The sequence below is a fragment of the Stenella coeruleoalba genome, assembly GCF_951394435.1.
Source record: "Stenella coeruleoalba genome assembly, chromosome: 12".
Lineage (NCBI taxonomy): Eukaryota > Metazoa > Chordata > Mammalia > Artiodactyla > Delphinidae > Stenella > Stenella coeruleoalba.
The window spans coordinates 65300905-65318010 of NC_137158.1; the positions used below are offsets into that span (position 1 = coordinate 65300905).

General features: G+C 40.7%; 1 protein-coding gene across 7 annotated transcripts in view; it reads right to left on the reverse strand.

Annotated features, from left to right (window-relative positions):
- Positions 1-17106, reverse strand: part of NHSL1 (NHS like 1) — a 238176-nt gene that overhangs the window by 26528 nt on the left and 194542 nt on the right. For all 7 annotated transcript variants that reach the window (XM_079938914.1, XM_079938912.1, XM_079938916.1 and 4 more), the window contains exon 3: positions 7878-8005. In XM_079938914.1, the coding sequence (XP_079795040.1) occupies positions 7878-8005 (128 nt within the window). The remainder of the gene's footprint in view (positions 1-7877; positions 8006-17106) is intronic.

Genomic DNA, 17106 nt, shown 5'->3' on the forward strand with positions numbered 1-17106 from the left:
GAGCCATGGGTTCAATCCCTGGTCTGGGAAGATTCCACATGCCGGGGAGCAACTAAGCCTGTGCACCACAACTACTGAAGCCTGTGCGCTCTAGGGCCCACAAGCCACAACTACTGAGCCCGCGTGCTGCAACTATTGAAGCCGGCGTGTCTACAGCCCATGCTCCACAACAAGAGGAGCCACCGCAACGAGAAGCCCGCGCACCGCAATGAAGAGTAGCCCCCAGTCGCTGCAACTAGAGAAAGCCCGTGCGCAGCAACGAAGATCCAACACAGCCAAAAATAAATAAAATAAAAATAAAATCTCCATGTATATCTCTGAATAAGAACAAAACCTTTAAAAAAGCTAGAGTAAAGTCAACAGTGTGGTGTAGCAGGTGGAACACTACACTCTGGAGTAAAAAACAGTAAGTATCATCATGCTGGCTCTGTCATTTACCAGCTGTATGTTTTGAGCAACTCAAGCTCCCTGTGTTGAGAACAGAATAACTTAAATAGCGTCACCATGCTTCATGTTAAGGGATCCCTCGGTACAGGGTAAATTATTTTTTTAAATATTGAGTTTAAAGTGGTCTTGCTTTCAGAACTTAAATGCAGTTTTAAAAACTGTAAATTGATCAGTAATGTTCATTAACACCCCATATCCTTATCCTGGAAGGAATGGACAGTCACAAATGAAACATAAGAAACCTCGATTTCTTGTGTCAAATTGCTTAATTCACAAAGGGAGATCACCTGCCATACCAGCAGTTGTTTTGTGAATTTTGGATGCTGTTAAGTCCTGCATTTCAGAGACTACTAGGTCCTGTCTGGAAATCAGACAAGCTCCCACCAGATGGATGGTGGGGCCTGAAACATGGTCTCTTTGGCAGACGGCCAAGTTACCAAAAAGTGGGCTTAGCTATGAAACACATGTGCCCACCCAGGCTTTTTTTTTTTTTTTTTTTTTTTAATCTGCTATGCTTTTAAAAATTAGAAAACCTGGGCTTCCCTGGTGGCACAGTGGTTGGGAGTCTGCCTGCTAATGCAGGGGACACCAGTTCAAGCCCTGGTCTGGGAGGATCCCACATGCCGCGGAGCGACTAGGTCTGTGAGCCACAGCTACTGAGCCTGCGCGTCTGGAGCCTGTGCTCCGCAACGAGAGGGGCCGCGATAGTGAGAGGCCCGCGCACCGCGATGAAGAGTGGCCCCCGCTTGCCACAACTAGAGAAAGCCCTTGCACAGAAACGAAGACCCAACACAGCAAAAATAAATAAATTAAAAAAAATTAGAAAACCTAATTGTAGTCAGAGTTAAAGTTAGCATTCATTTAGCAATTATTACATAAAAATAGATACAGAACAGATGAAACTATATAGAGCACCATTTAAGAGGAAAACCACATACATTCCGGTCCTTTTTACAGGACACTTACTTAGTCGATGGTGTTTTTCTCTCCAGAATTAAATCTTTCTTGGGTCAACTCTTTCTTTTTAAAGATTCTAGATAGTTTTATAAGGTGCCAAAATGTCTGGAGTCTTTTTTGGCTATATGCTTCTTCCACCGTCAATACACTGAGACACAAGACATCCTGACTTCATTCTCTTCTCTCCTTATTCCTCCCCCCGGGCTCCCTGGGCCCTGGACCCAACAACAAAAACCAAGGGTAGTGGTCTGGGGGGATCCACACAGAAGCACAGTTCATGGCCCATCAAGCAGCTCCACGATGGCCAGGAGGTGGTTTCCACATTCACATTATTAAATAATTTCAATTGTTCCTTCTCTCCTACTCAGTATATTACCACAAACCTAGCCTCTTTATCATGGGCTCTAAACTTTCTTACCCTGTACTGAATTAAAATATTTTGGATTTAAACGATCACATATTAAGTGAACCTAAATGTTCAAAGTGATAATGTAATTTCCTACTTTTAACGACCTTTTATTATAATAAATCATATATACAAAATAACATGAATTTTTAAGACCCTACTACCCAACTCATGACTTAAAATAGTACCAAAAAACTGCATCCACCCCAAACTTTTCCCTGCTTCCCCCAAGGTAACCACTCTCCTGAATTCTATGTTATTTATCATTCCCTAAATTGTTGTTATGTGTGTGCATAAATATGTCTAAATTACATATTTAGACTTGCTTGACTTTATAAAAATGGTACCATTCTCTTTGTAGCGTTATTCACTTACCGTTGTTTCGAAGACATACCCATGTTGTTGTGTGAGCTACAGTTAATCCATTTCACTGAAGCCTACATTCCATTCTAATACATTTATTTATCCACTCTTTTACTGATGGATGATGGGTTGAAAAAGATGTTCTTCCTATTATCTCAACAATTCAAAACTCCCCTAAAAGAGTAGTTAGCAGGAAAGAGCGGCAGCTAAGCCTCAATTCCGCATACACTCATTGTTTGAGGGAAAACAGGGGCTGTGGAGTCACAGATTTGGGTTTTAATCCTAGTTCACTTTTGGGGGTGAAGGGTGTGTTCACTATCTTGATTGTGGTGATGGTCTCCTGTATGTATCAATATGTCAAAACTTATTAAATTGTATACTGTAAAGACGTGTACTTTACTTTATGTAAATTATACCACATAATGTTCTTTTTAAAAAGAGAGAGAGAACTCTGTTTCAGGGTTTAAAAGCTACGTGATCTTAAGCAAGTGGAGTAATCCCTCCGAGATGCATCTGTGACATGCGCACAATGCAGGCTACCTTGCATGGCTGCAGTAAGTATTAAGTAGACACACACAGCACCGAGCCCAGCCTCTGAGCTTTTCTTTGTGCCGGGTGCTTGGCTCCATACTGGGAATAAGAGATCAACACAGTGAGAATGCTGTGTGTCTGTCCCCCCGTCCTGCCCCAGTCTAGAATGGAGGGCAGATATGAATACAGCCCATTCCAATTTAATGGGATGTGTGTAGCAAGAGAAACCGGAACAAGTTATGAGAGACAGCCTCACTGTTTGAATGCATAAAGGCCTGGAAACGACAGACCCCAATCTTCCCACCCTGCCTGCAAAGGTGCAGAGTAACAAGGGCCACAGACTGCACAGCAGTGAACACAAGGAGCCGGCAAAGACTCCCCTGTGCTTCCACTGTGTCCTCCTGAAACTGCTCACCCAGAGAGACCCAGTGCGAAGTGACTGTATCTAGGATCGTCGTAAAGGTTTTCTAGATGGTAAGTTACCCTAGGTTAGGGGCCCTGTCTGTATACTGAGACCAAGCAGGACTTAAGTGGTCTTTGAAAACAATAGCATGAATGAATGAACATCAGACAAGTCAAAAATAGAAGGAAAAATGACAACGGCAGGCATAATGTGAAGGCACTGGGTAATTTAGTAATCTTGCCCTTTTATTTCACCAATATGGTTCAATGAAAAGAAATGAAATATAAGGTGAGAAGCCCTGGGTCATGTCCTCTGACTCATTCTGGCTATGTGATCTTCTTGGGAAAGTAATTTCATATATCTGAGTCTCAGTTTCCAGATGGTTACAATGATAGTAATAATTATTAAAGTACCTATTTCATGGGAGTTCTTGTGAAAATGAGATATAATTTTGAAAAAGTTCTAAAGCATTTTACTATCATTATAAAGTTAGTACCAGTATAACCACTGGTAGTTCTACACGTAGATAACCTGTGAAGACACAATTAGAAATTTTTTAGTAATTGCTGAAACCTCTCAAATTCATTGCCTTAGGTAGGAAATTCTATGTGGGTGGAATAAAAGACTCAGAGTGACTGAAAGAGTGGCCAATTTTCATAAAACCAGACAGTTTATAAGACACTAGTCATCATCATTTGAGCATATACTATGCACCAGGCACCATGCTTACGGATCTTACAAACCTTAATTCACTTCAACCTCACAATCATCCTCAAGGTGGGTGAGGTAATCATGCAATTTATTATCAAAACCAGAACACCTCTGAGAGTGAAAGGGGTGCTTTGAATCATCACACAGAACAGCAGCTGTAAACCAGACTGTCCTGAGCAAAACCAGAACATGTCGTTTATGACTCTTCACAGTTGAGGAAACTGAAGCTCACAGAGGGAAGCAATTTGCCAAGGCCACCAGCTTCAACAGGTGGAAAAGCTGCCCCGGACCGGTGCTCTGAAGCATCACTTTATATAAGCCTCCTCCATGTGCAGTCACAGAGTAAGGCTACTGTCCTTCTGTCGTCTTCTAAGTCCTCCTCCAGTCTAAATATCTCTTATCAGTGAAGACTAAAACAGAACCTGAGATGCCAGTTCAAAGAAAAACAGAAACTAGAAAAGAAAGTTTCTGTTTCTCTCAATACCATTAGAGCCAACGATTTATTGCCACAATCCCAGTCTAATTTATCTGTTTGGGGGGGAATTTTATGCAAGAGATTGAGTAATGACTGACATTCTTTCTGCTGAGACAATGGGGCCTCTATGAATGTTTCCTTGATTCAGTGAAGATATTCATCAAACATAACCTCCAGCAATGGCAGTTGGAGAAATGCCTTCTCAAGGAAGTGTTCTGTCATCTATAACTGAATTTTCTTCAAATACCTGAATAACCTCTTTGGTAGTACCTGGTACACACGGAAAACTGAAAGAACAAAAAAATGTCAAGGCTAGGACAATACTAAAGCAATGCCTCACTCTTTGATTTCACAGTTGAATAAAAAGGTATTTTGTGAGATTTCTGAATCTCTTTGCAGACAGCATTTTTCATGCAGCATGTTTACTATTTAATGATATACATAACATATATAGTTGGAAATATTTCAAGCAATTTCTTTTCTTGCTACACTACACCACTACTTTGAAAGATGTATGTGGATATCATTAGCAAAATACCTTTCACCACACCATAAACACAAGTCCTACTTGGGAAATGTTTTGCATTAGGATAATTATTCTGGAACAATTAGCCAGAAAAAATAACCAAAACAGATGTCCCCTAAGTTTTCTGTTCTAATTTATGTCCTTAAATTTGCCCTATTAGCAACTCTCATTTTAGGAGAGTGCTTCTATCCTAAGCACATAATAGATGCTTAATTATTTCTTGAATGCAAGTTACGTGCTTTTCATCCTAATTTTGCTTTCAGACCATTTTTTGTCCCTTAAGCATTTGTTAACTTACCTGTCCCTTCTTCTCTATAGTTCACTGCTCTCCTCACCATAGCCCCACCTCCACTGCCCACCTGGAAATACAAAGTGAAGGGTTTCCCCAGTAGAATTTTCCCTCGAAACAGTTGGGATCATGTTTAAAATGATCCCAACTGTTAGAATGACATTTAAGGACATGACTGTAGTTAGGGGTCTTGGTCTTAACGTGGAGAACATAAGATGTTAGCTTGGAGCCCCTCGTAACAGTTAATGGATTCCCACCTGATCTCAAATGCCAACTTCATCATATACTAAATCCCTAAAGATTTAGGTCTACTCCTGGACTTTACAGTCTGTTTTTAATATTCTGTCCTATTGGTCTGTATATCCAGGTGCCACACTGGAGTGATTCTTGACTCTTTATGTCTTAATACCTGGTCAGGCCGGTTCTCCTTCCCCCACCACTGCTCTTCTGTTTTACAGCTTTCCCAGGTAGGAAACTTGGACTCAGTTTCTCCAGTCCTCGCCCTCCTCCTCCCAGCCCCTAAAATAACTCCAAATGAAAACAGAACAAAACTACTCAACTTTTTACAGTAAGTCCCCTACATATGAATCTTCAAGTTGCGAACTTTCAAAGATGCGAACCGTGTTCACATGTCCAATCACTTAAGTCACATATCTGGCGTACACTGTCACATGCGTGCATCCTCCACAAGTGCTTATGCTTTTGTGTACTTTACTGTACAGTACTGTATAGAGTAGGGTAGTACAGTATCTTTATTTCAAGCCCAGGTTGTCCGGAAGCAAGCGTAAAAGCAGCGGTGATGTAGCCGGTACCATACTGTACTTTTCAAGGTACTATACTGTAATATTAAATATGTTTTCTTTATTTTTTGTGTTTTTTTTATATGTATTGTGTGAAAAGTATTGTAAACCTATTACAGTACAGTACTATATAGCCGATTGTGTTAGCTGGGTACCTAGGCTAACTGCTGGACTTACGAACACACTGGACTTACGAACATGCTCTCGGAACTCGTTAATATGTAGGGCACTTACTGTATTGGTATTGTGTTAATTTTTAAAATTAACTTGGGCAGAAGTACAGCTCCGATCTTAGAGAACAATTTTCCACTCACCACTTTCTAGATGAAGAAATTAATGCCTTGAAGGCCCAAGTGATACATCCAAAGAAATGCAGCAAGAGGCAGAGCTAACGCTTGAAATTTGTCTCCTTAACTCCTAGAATAACACCATCTCTTAACTTTAGCTTTTAACTTCCCCCTTCCTCACCATTCACAGCCACTCTTTGGATCTCGAGGTCCGCAGGACTTCTTGCCTGTTGCAGTAGTCTATAAATGTTCTTCTTACACACCTCACCCTCTCCCAACCCCTTCCCCATTTCGTGACTGCCCAAGTCAGAAGAATTTCTCTTTCAAATGTCACTATATGACAAACATTTATTGCATCATGTTAATATATGTAAAAGTTTTCATTCTGGTGAGTTCTCCCTACCTGAGAGCTCTAAGTTTCTTGAGGCAAGTACAGATATCTTATTAATCTTCACATTTTGTAGTAGCAGGTAAATGCTATATACATTAAGAAACATTTATTCACTGGCTGCTGCTTCTTCCTGGAATGTCCTTCTCCAAGATTTCTGCATGGCTCACTCTTTTAATCCCAATCACCTCTTTGCTCAGGAAGGCCTATCCCTTTAATTTAAAATTGCAACCTCTTGTTCTGTTTTATTTTACTCTACAGCACACGTCACTTAGTACAGCATCATTGCTTATTTATTCTCGGTGTCTCACCATCAAATCAAAGCACCATCAAGGACGAGTATTTCCTTTGTTTGCTTCATTGTTACATCACCAGCACCTAGAAGAGTCGCTGGCACACAGAAGACGCTTAATAACTACTTTTTAAAAAATGAATTATAATTCTGTGTTTAAAGTAGTGAAGGTGATGGATGTGTTAATCAACCCAATTGTGATGGTCGTCTCACAAAGCACACGTATATCAAATCATCACACTTTACATATATAAAAATGTATTTGTCAGTTCTATTTCAATAAAGCTGAAAAAACTTAATCTAAACAAAACAAAATCCTCACCATGTAATTCATCTTCTGATTTTAATTTTCCTTACTCACACCAACAAGAGAAAAGTGAGTTTTTAAAATTATAGGCTAGATCAATTTTGAAATAGCTGCTTTTCCTATTATAATAAAAGACCTTCTTTGTATAGATCTTCCTCAACTTATGATGGGGTTTTGTCAGATAAGCCCACCGTAAGTTGAAAACAAACGTCAAAATGTATACAATTCACTAACCTACCGAACATTGCAGCTTAGCCCAGCCTACCTTAAACACGCCCAGAACACTTAACATTAGCCTACAGTTAGGGCAAATCATCTAATGCAAAGCCTATTGTATAATAAAGTGTTTAATATCTCATGTAATTTATTGAATATTGTACGGAAATCAATACACTGATTATGTCCCTTTAATGAATTCCTTGGGTCCCGAACTTACCTTTTTTGGACTAATTTTAGACTTACAGAAAAGTTGTAAAGATAGTATGGAGAATTCCTTGTGTACCCTTCACCCAGTTTTCCCTAATATTAACATATTACATAATCATGGTACATTTGCCAAAACTAAGAAATTAACGTGGGATAATACTATTAACTAAAAAACAGACTTATTCTGATTTCACCAGTTTTTCCAACTTATGTCCTTTTTCTCTTCTGGGATCCAGTCCAGGATCCTCTGTTGCATTTAGAAGCCTTACCTTTGGATCTGGTTCTTCATCCTCGTCTTGATAATCATCGCAGAATGGACTGGAGTTGGCTGCAAAGGTGGGTCCCTGGGAGTAGTACTGAGAACTCCGGTAGCCATCCTGCCGCAGCTTATCACATTCTGCAGGGGTACAGGCCAGGGAGGGGAGAAAGGGCTTTAAGAACCAGGATTAGTTTAATCCTCCTTATTTACCTTTCCTAGTAATATTTCTCTACGCATAACACGATTTCAAAATAATGACAATATTAATAATAAAAATTATGGTAAAAAGAACTACGAATTAGCAAAGCAGCGGCCACACTCTACATGCCACGTTAATACACTTCAAAGGGATTACCTTTACACCTCACAACAGCCCTCTGAGTCAGCTTTAGGGTAATTAAATCACTTGTTGTGTAATGTTACACAAGTAAGCAGTGGACTCAGAATTTGAACCCAAGGTCTTACTTACCATAATTTTTTTCCAGTTTTATGGAAGTATAGTTGATTTACAATGTTGTGTTAATTTCTGCTCTACAGCAAAGTGACTCAGTTATACATATACATATTCTTTTTCTTATTCTTCTCCATTACGGTTTATCACCAGGTACTGACTATAGTTCCCTGTGCTATACAGTGGGACCTGGTTGTTTATCCATCCTATATATGATAGTTTGCATCTACTAATCTCAAATTCCAATCCTTCCCTCCCCCATTCCCCTCCCCCTTGGCAACCACAAGTCCGTTCTCTATGTCTGTGAGTCTGTTTCTGTTTCGTAGATATGCTCATTTGTGTGGTGTTTTAGATTCCACATATAAGTGATATGTGATGTTTGTCTTTCTCTGACTGACTGACTTCACTTACTATGATCATCTCTAGGTCCATCCATGTTGCTGCAAATGGCATTATTTCATTCTTTTTTATGGCTGAGTAACATTCTGTTGTATATACATACCACCTCTTCTTTAACCATTCAGCTGTCGATGGACATTTAGGTTGCTTTCATGTCTTGGTTATTATAAATTATGCTGCTATGAATATAGGGGTGCATGTATCCCTTTGAATTAGGGTTTTCTCTGGGGATATGCCCAGGAGTGGGATTGCTGGATCATATGGCAACCCTATTTTTAGTTCTTTGAGGAACCTCCATACTGGTTTCCATACTTACTATAATTTTTGACATGAAACAATTGATTAAGTAATTCCACATCAAAAAACACAAGCAATTCTCATGCTAGTCTTGTTTTCTAGACTGATTAGCTGGAAGTGACAAGAGAAATCATGGATTATAATGCTCTCATTTTGTTTTTACTTCTCAATTTAACTTTGATGCTAAACAGCCTATAATCACTGTGCAGAATTTAGTTAGTACAAGCTGGCTGGCAGTCTGAGATGTCTTCCAGTCCACGGAGGAATGCCTGGCACCACTGAGTGGAAGGTAAGTAGCAGCCCTGGATCACAGGGGGACTAGGACCACTGGCTGCTCAGAGATTAGAGATTCTCTTCAAGGAGCAACAAACCATTGCACTGATAACTCCCATTGGTGGGAGTGAGCACAGAAAGAAGAGTTCTAATGGCTTTTCGAAGCCCCAGGAGCTCTCCTATTACCCAGATACCTCAGAGGAGCATTTGCCTTGCAAAAGGATTCCCCACAGGGTTCCTTTAAATATCCAGCTTGGTAAAGGAAGGTGACATGTGTTTGGTTTTGGACAAGTTTCTTCTTTGCACAGCTTTACAAAACCATGCGCCTAATGGCACAGAACTAAAGTAGGGCATCTTCAGAGTTCCCTTCTAACACTAGGAGCTAAGCTTCTTCTTCAAAGAGGAGATTAATAGTTGCTTTAGTGGAGGGATAAAAATTCTGCAACTGGAGAATAAAAAAATCCTTACTCTCCTGTGCTATCTACCTCACAGTGGGAGTGGAGAACCAAACCAAAACTATAAATCAGATTTTTTAAAAGTCCCATGGAAATAGTCACGAGGCTCTTTTAGAATGCCAAACTAACTTAAAAATTAATAATTTAATGATATAATAATCATAAGAGAGCTAAACCCCACTACTTCAGTTACTTACGGGCTGAACAATGTGTGGGCTGGCAACCACTGTTAATACTGAGTAAAAGAGAAAATTAAAAAAAAAAAAATTTTGGAAACTTCCAGAACACACTTTTAAAAATGAGGATTTACTAACCCTAACCCTTTTCAGTGAGAAATACTTTCACATTTTCTCCAATATTTGACAATCTCTCTGCAAAAGTAGATAGTACAACCAGGCTCTATGCTCTCGTTCTACAGCGATGTTACCAGGAGCATGACAGCTAGTTTTCAAACGGTGTTCTGTGCAGAGTTCTGGGATTCTGTAAATATTTGATTTTATTTTTTTATCTTAAAGCTAAGATAAAAAATAACAGCTCCATAGTTCTACATGTCATTAACTTGTATTGCTAAATTAACTTTTCTGTAGTCCTATAAAACTGAAGTCGCCTAAGGATTCAGGGTGAACCTCGTAAAACAAACCAATAAAACCTATTACCACTGGCAGCTACTTATCACGTAGTTCAGTGCTTTCAAACAGTTGCCAAACAAAACAAAATACAAAGTGAAGGCCAAGGGCCTCTTCAACTAAGTCCTTTCCCTGTTCAGAATAATCCTTTCTCCCCTCATCCACTGACCTTATGAAAAGTACAAGTCTCAAATTAGAGAAGTTTATAATATTAAAAAATCTGTTTCACGTACCAGGTACCATGTAAGAATGTATTTGAAAAAGATTCCTCTGCAAGGGACTGCTAGGCTAGATCATCTCTAAATGTGATATTAGTTCTGATATTCTTGGCAATAATATTAAAAATAAGCAAAGCGTTATCATCAAAAAGACAAGAAATAATAAGTGTTGGCAAGGATGTAGAGAAAAAGGAACCCCTGTGCACTGTTGGTGGGAATGTAAGCTGGTGCAGCCACTACGGAAAACAGTATGGAGGTTCCTCAGAAAATTGAAAACAGAACTATCATACGATCCAGCAATTCCACTTCTAGGTATTTACCTGAAGAAAACAAAAACACTAATTCAAGAAGACATATGTCCTCCAGTATTCACACAAACATACAGAGGACTATTACTCAGCCATAAAAAAGAACGAAATCTTGCCATTTGCAACAGCATGGACGGACCTTGAGGGTATTATGCTAAGTGAAATAAGTCAGACAGAGAAAGACAAATACTGTATGATTTCACTTATATGTGGAATCTAAAAAACAAAACAAACCAGAAACAGACTTATAGATACAGGGAGCAAGTAGATGGCTGCCAGAGGGGAGGGAGGTGGGGTTGGGCAAAATAGGTGAAGGGGATTAAGATGTACAAAATTCCAGTTATAGCGCTTCCCTGGTGGCGCAGTGGTTGAGAGTCCGCCTGCCAATGCAGGGGACACAGGTTCGTGCCCCGGTCCGGGAAGATCCCACATGCCGTGGAGCGGCTACGTCCGTGAGCCATGGCTGCTGAGCCTGCGCGTCCGGAGCCTGTGCTCCGCAATGGGAGAGGCCACAACAGTGAGAGGCCCACATACCACAAAAAAAAAACCAAAACAAACCAAAAAAAAAAACCTTCCAGTTATAAAATAAATAAGTCACAGGGATATAATATACAGTATAAGGAATACAGTCAACAATACTGTAATAATTTTGTATGGTGACTTATTAGGATTGTTTAGTAACGTATTTAAATATCAAATCGGTATGTTGTACACCTGAAACTATATTGTACAACAGTTACACTCCAATTACAATTTTTTAATTAAAAAGAAATTTAAAGTAGCCTAATAACTCGATACCTGTTGAATCTTAAAAGACCAAAATATCGTAAAATTATTATCCATAAGTTAAAAGCATGAAAGGCTCACAATTATTAGTATTTCCAATGTGTGTCACCTTTTAAGCCTAGTTCAAAAGATAATGCCTTTTTTTCCCCCAAGATTAAGTTTATGTCACAAAAATATTTAAATAGTAGTATAACAAACAGTAGCATATCAAATGAACACGATGCTGGTCTAAGATTAAATTAGGCCATATAGGGACTTCTCTGGTGGTGCAGTGGTTAAGAATCCACCTGCCAATGCAGGGGACACAGGTTCGATCCCTGGTCCAGGAAGATCCCACATGCCGTGGAGCAACTAAATCCGTGCGCCACAACTACTGAGCCTGTGCTCTAGAGCCCGTGAGTCACAACTACTGAGCCCGCACGCCTACAGCCCGTGCTCCGCAACAAGAGAAGCCACCGCAATGAGAAGCCTGCGCACTGAAATGAAGAGCAGCCCCCACTCGCCGCAACTAGAGAAAGCCCGCGCGCAACGGCGAAGACCCAACGCAGCCAAAAAAAAAAAAAAAAGTCCATATAAATTTATGGCAGATGACCAATTTTTTATACCCTTATCAGATTTCTGCAATCTAGTAAACTCATCAAATTCCATTGCCATTTATCTTATTCCAACTCTACGGGAAATCTAGGAAAATTTCCTCCTGTCAAGTTGCAATGGCTCTCAGTTTCTAAACCATGGCTTTGTTCATTAAAAACTGAGTTTATTGTCTGTGGAGTGAGATGTAAGTGAGTACGAGCCATCATGAATAAACAAAGACTTTTCAAACACTGAACGGATGGTAAGAGCAAGGCAAAGCATAATTTAAAGCCAGGTTATGCCAGTAACCACAGGAGGGAAACACGATACTAAATGTAACAGAAGCTCTGTCTTTAACACATACGTCTCTTGCAACAGAAATTAAGAGTAAAACCATGCTATTGTTCTCACAGTACTACTTGGATAAAGGTGTCACTGTTTATTGTGTCCTCTGGTTTCCCAGCCACAAATTTCTTCCTCCTTCCTTTCATGTCAAACTATTTTCTTTAGTGCAAGAACAATGGACGAACACCTTGGTAGACCAAAGTTTTTAATATAGAAGCAAAAAATACTGTCATAGGATGAGATGGTTACCTGAACATCTTGTGAATTTAATACTGTTCTGTCCTCCAAACCTTCAGATATTAAACGATTCTTTAGACTTTCTGTTTTAATATTGTATATATGCTGAGAGAGTCTGCTGCAAGAAGATTTAGAGTTATCTTCAAAATCACTCTCTACTGGAAATCCTTGATGAATTTCCACTCTCTTTGTTTTGCTCCTAAATGTATTGAATTAGTGACAATGAGCTGGAATATACAGCAGTCACAGACAGTTCCAAAATCCCAGTGGCTTAATACAACAAGAAGATTCTTTCCTGCATGTTCTCCTGGTCTAGGCAGAGCTACTGGGGGCTCTGCTCACCACAGTCACGCAGGGACCAGGCCGAGGGAAGGTCCTTCTCAGCTTGTGCTTGGACCATCAGGCAGCAGCGCTGGGAGAATGTGCGTTTCACACTGGCTCTGGGAACTTCTGCCAGCAATAACCAGAGTTTACTTCCGCTCCTATTTCTTCGGACACAACAAGCCACATACACAGCCATACCTAACTTCAGAGGGGACAAGGAGGGGCCACCCTACCTCATAAGCAAGGGGGAGAATGAGACTATCCCACACCAGCTCTAATGACTCCTCCAAAAAGAGGGACAACACTGAATCTATGATTTTCCAGATTCTTGTCACCCATTCTCCCAACACTTACTAAGTGTTTATTTCCAATCCTTCCTGAATGAGACTGAGAGGCTTCCGATGTGGAATCTGCGATGAAAAGCTACCCTGCTGTGTTTCAGTAACAGGGCGTTGACCTTTGGGAGGGACTCTATGGGGAAGCCACCGAGTGTCTGGAATCCAGGACAAACCAGGCACCGCTCACCACCTGTGAGACCTGGGGGACAGCATTTTCACCTTCTGGAAACTCAGATCCCACCTCTAGCGCTGGCACAGTACTTCTGGGAAGCTATCATGAGAATCAGTCAACAAACATTTCCAAGTACTTTGCTCTTTAAGGTGAGAGACTAGGTCAGGGTGTGTCAGGACTTTGCACAGAACACTCCACCTGGAGGGTGCTCAAAAAACAGTCACTGCTGTCAGCATTTACCACATAAACCATAACTACCTCAAACTCTCTCACTTTTATTTATTTATTTATTTATTTATTTATTTTGTGGTACACGGGTCTCTCACTGTTGTGGCCTCTCCCATTGTGGAGCACAGGCTCCGGACGCGCAGGCTCAGCGGCCATGGCTCACGGGCCTAGCCGCTCCGCGGCATGTGGGATCCTCCTGGACCGGGACATGAACCCGTGTCCCCTGCATCGGCAGGCGGACTCTCAACCACTGCACCACCAGGGAAGCCCCAAACTCTCCCACTTCTAAAAGCCAGTAAGCAATTCCATAACAAGACCTGGCTTGGCTACACAGTTGTTTTTTTCTTTTTTAATAAATTTATTTATTTTCTTTATTTTTGGCTGCGTTGGGTCTTCGTTGCTGCATGCGGGCTTTCTCTAGTTGTGGTGAGTGGGGGCTACTCTTCGTTGCGGTGCGCGGGCTTCTCATTGCAGTGGCTTCTCTTGTTGCGGAGCACGGGCTCTAGGCACGCGGGCTTCAGTGGTTGTGGCACGTGGGCTCAGTAGTTGTGGCTCGCGGGCTCCAGAGCACAGGCTCAGTAGTTGTGGTGCACAGGCTTAGTTGCTCCGCGGCATGTGGGATCTTCCCCAACCAGGGCTCGAACCCGTGTCCCCTGCATTGGCAGGCAGATTCTTAACCACTGTGCCACCAGGGAAGCCCTACACAGTTCTTTAAGATTCTACACTTTGACCAAGCTGTTGGCTACATCTTTACCAAAACATCAGGAGGTTGTATTGCTTTTCCCAAGTCGGTATGACACTTATACGGGGATTCTCTTAATGTCAATGGCCTGAACATTTATTTCTAACTCCTCTCAATCCAAAAAAAGAGCACAAATATTTGAATTAATCTAACTACAAAATTTACAAACCTAATCAGTTTCATGTAAGACAAAGCCTTATACTTAGGGGCATTTTTACACTGAAAGAGTATCAGCCAGGTGCTTGGTAAATGTATTTGATCTATTGTAACTACCAAAGCAAGGACAGAAAAGGATCAAGGTTCTCTGATCTGAAAGTATGTGTGCTGGGTTGAACTGTGTCCCTAGAAGAGATATGCTGAAGTTCTAACCCCTGGTACCTATGAATGTGACTTCACTTGGAAATAGTCTTTCCAGATGTAAGCATGTTAAAATGAGATCACTAGAGTGGGTCCTAATCCAATATGACTGATGTTTATGAGAAGAGGAAAAAGAGACACCAGGACCATTCGGAGACACACTGACACAGAGGGAAGACAGCCTTGTGAAGACAGAGGCAGAGACTGGAGTTATGCTGCCGTAAGTCAAAGAGCATGTGGGATCACCAGAAACTGGAAGAGGGCAAGGAGGGATTCTCCACTAGAGGTTGAAGGGAGCATGGCCCTGCCAACACCTTGATTTCGGACTTATAGGCTCCAGAACTGTAAGACAATAAAGTTCTACTGTTTTTGTTTTTAGTTCTACTGTGTTAATAAGCCACCCAGTTTGTGGTACTTTGTCATCACAGCCCTAGGAAATTAACCCAGTGTGGAACCAGGAGATGCTAAGGTGTGAAAGACATTCATAAGGATCTTCAAAGAAATGGCACAGGGGTGCCTTTGGCAGAAATCTTAGAGCATCATGGAAAAGAAACCGTGACAGGAATTGGGCATCTGGAGATGCCCGTTTGGCTACTGAAGAGCTGTGCAACTCTGGGTAAGAAACATCTGTTAGCTTCAGGCCCAATCTCTAAGGTCCCAAGAAAAGTTACCCTTTGTAGTAGGAAAAGGCGAGATGTAAAAACAACTCTCAGCAGACGTACTAACTGCTGTGTATTAATAATACTGACTTTGATTGACGGCTGCCTATGAACAAGCCATTGCTCTAAGCACTTCACATACAGTAAATCATTTACTCTGCACAATGAGCCCAAGAGATGGGGATAATAATTATCCACATTTTACATACGAAAACCTTGAGACCCAAAAAGAAACCTGCTCCAATTGGTGGAGCCAACATTAGAATCCAGGTATTCTGGCCCCAAAGCTGGTGCTCTTTCCTGAGAGTATCAACTTGCTTATGACGAGAAACTACCCTCCTTCATATCTCTCTGTACCACCCTTAATTATGTATAAAATAACATTAGCCTTTATCTAGCAAATCGGTACATTCACTTTTGGGTTTTAGTTTCCTTAAACTCTTTCCAAGAAAGAAAAGATGTTAAACTAGTTTTATTATAGTTTTTCCCCTATACTTACATTTCCATAACAACAAGAACTAAAACATGAGTACAAAATGAAATAAGTAAATGTTCATCTAAAAGGATGTTGGTATTTAAGGTCTACTAAAATTAAGATTAGAGATGGACTCTTAACTTCTCCTCAAAGGGAAAGCAGGTCTGTAAGGTGAAAACACTGCATATCTCAAATGGGTAATGAAAAGATTAGCAGACTCAGAATTTTAAGAAGAAAAAGAAAATCTTTTGATCCCTTCTGGAAGTTATTTTATAAATTCTTCAATTTATATTAATTATACATATTAATATATAATGTATATTACCATCATCAGTTCCCAAACCCTCTTATAGACGATGGCATCCAGGGTCTACTGGCCGGCAGTGGCAACCGCCACGCTTACAGGGAACCCAAGTCACTGTGCTACTTCAAGATAGCTCAATCAAAATCCTTTGAGGTTTACTTCAAATCCCCTTCTCCACAAAGCTTTCCCTAGTTACTACAACGTTCCATGCTAGCCTGAACTCTTCAATATTATAAACCATATCACATACTTCCTTAGATCCTCTGCTGTGCCAGGTTCAATTGGTGTTTTTAATGAAAGAATAGCAAAGAAAAGGAGTCAGGAGGTAGAGGAGCAATTACTGCCAAAAAGGCAGGATCGAAGTTAGAAGAAGTCATCAACCCCTAAGACAATTCTCTTTTCTCGGTTCCTCAGGTACAGTCCAGAGGAAAGCACCCCCATGCCACATTTATCTGTTAAGTCATAAATGTTTATGAATCATCTACTACCTGCCAAGTGCTGTTACAGGCACAGGAGATTCCACAGTGAACAGAACAAACAGAAATCCCTGTCTTCATAGAGCTTATGCTCTAAGAGGTCACAGACAACAAACAGTAAAAAGAATCAACTACATAATACGTAAGAAGGTCCTAAGTGCTAAGAGAAAAATAAAGCAGGGAAGGGCACAGGGAG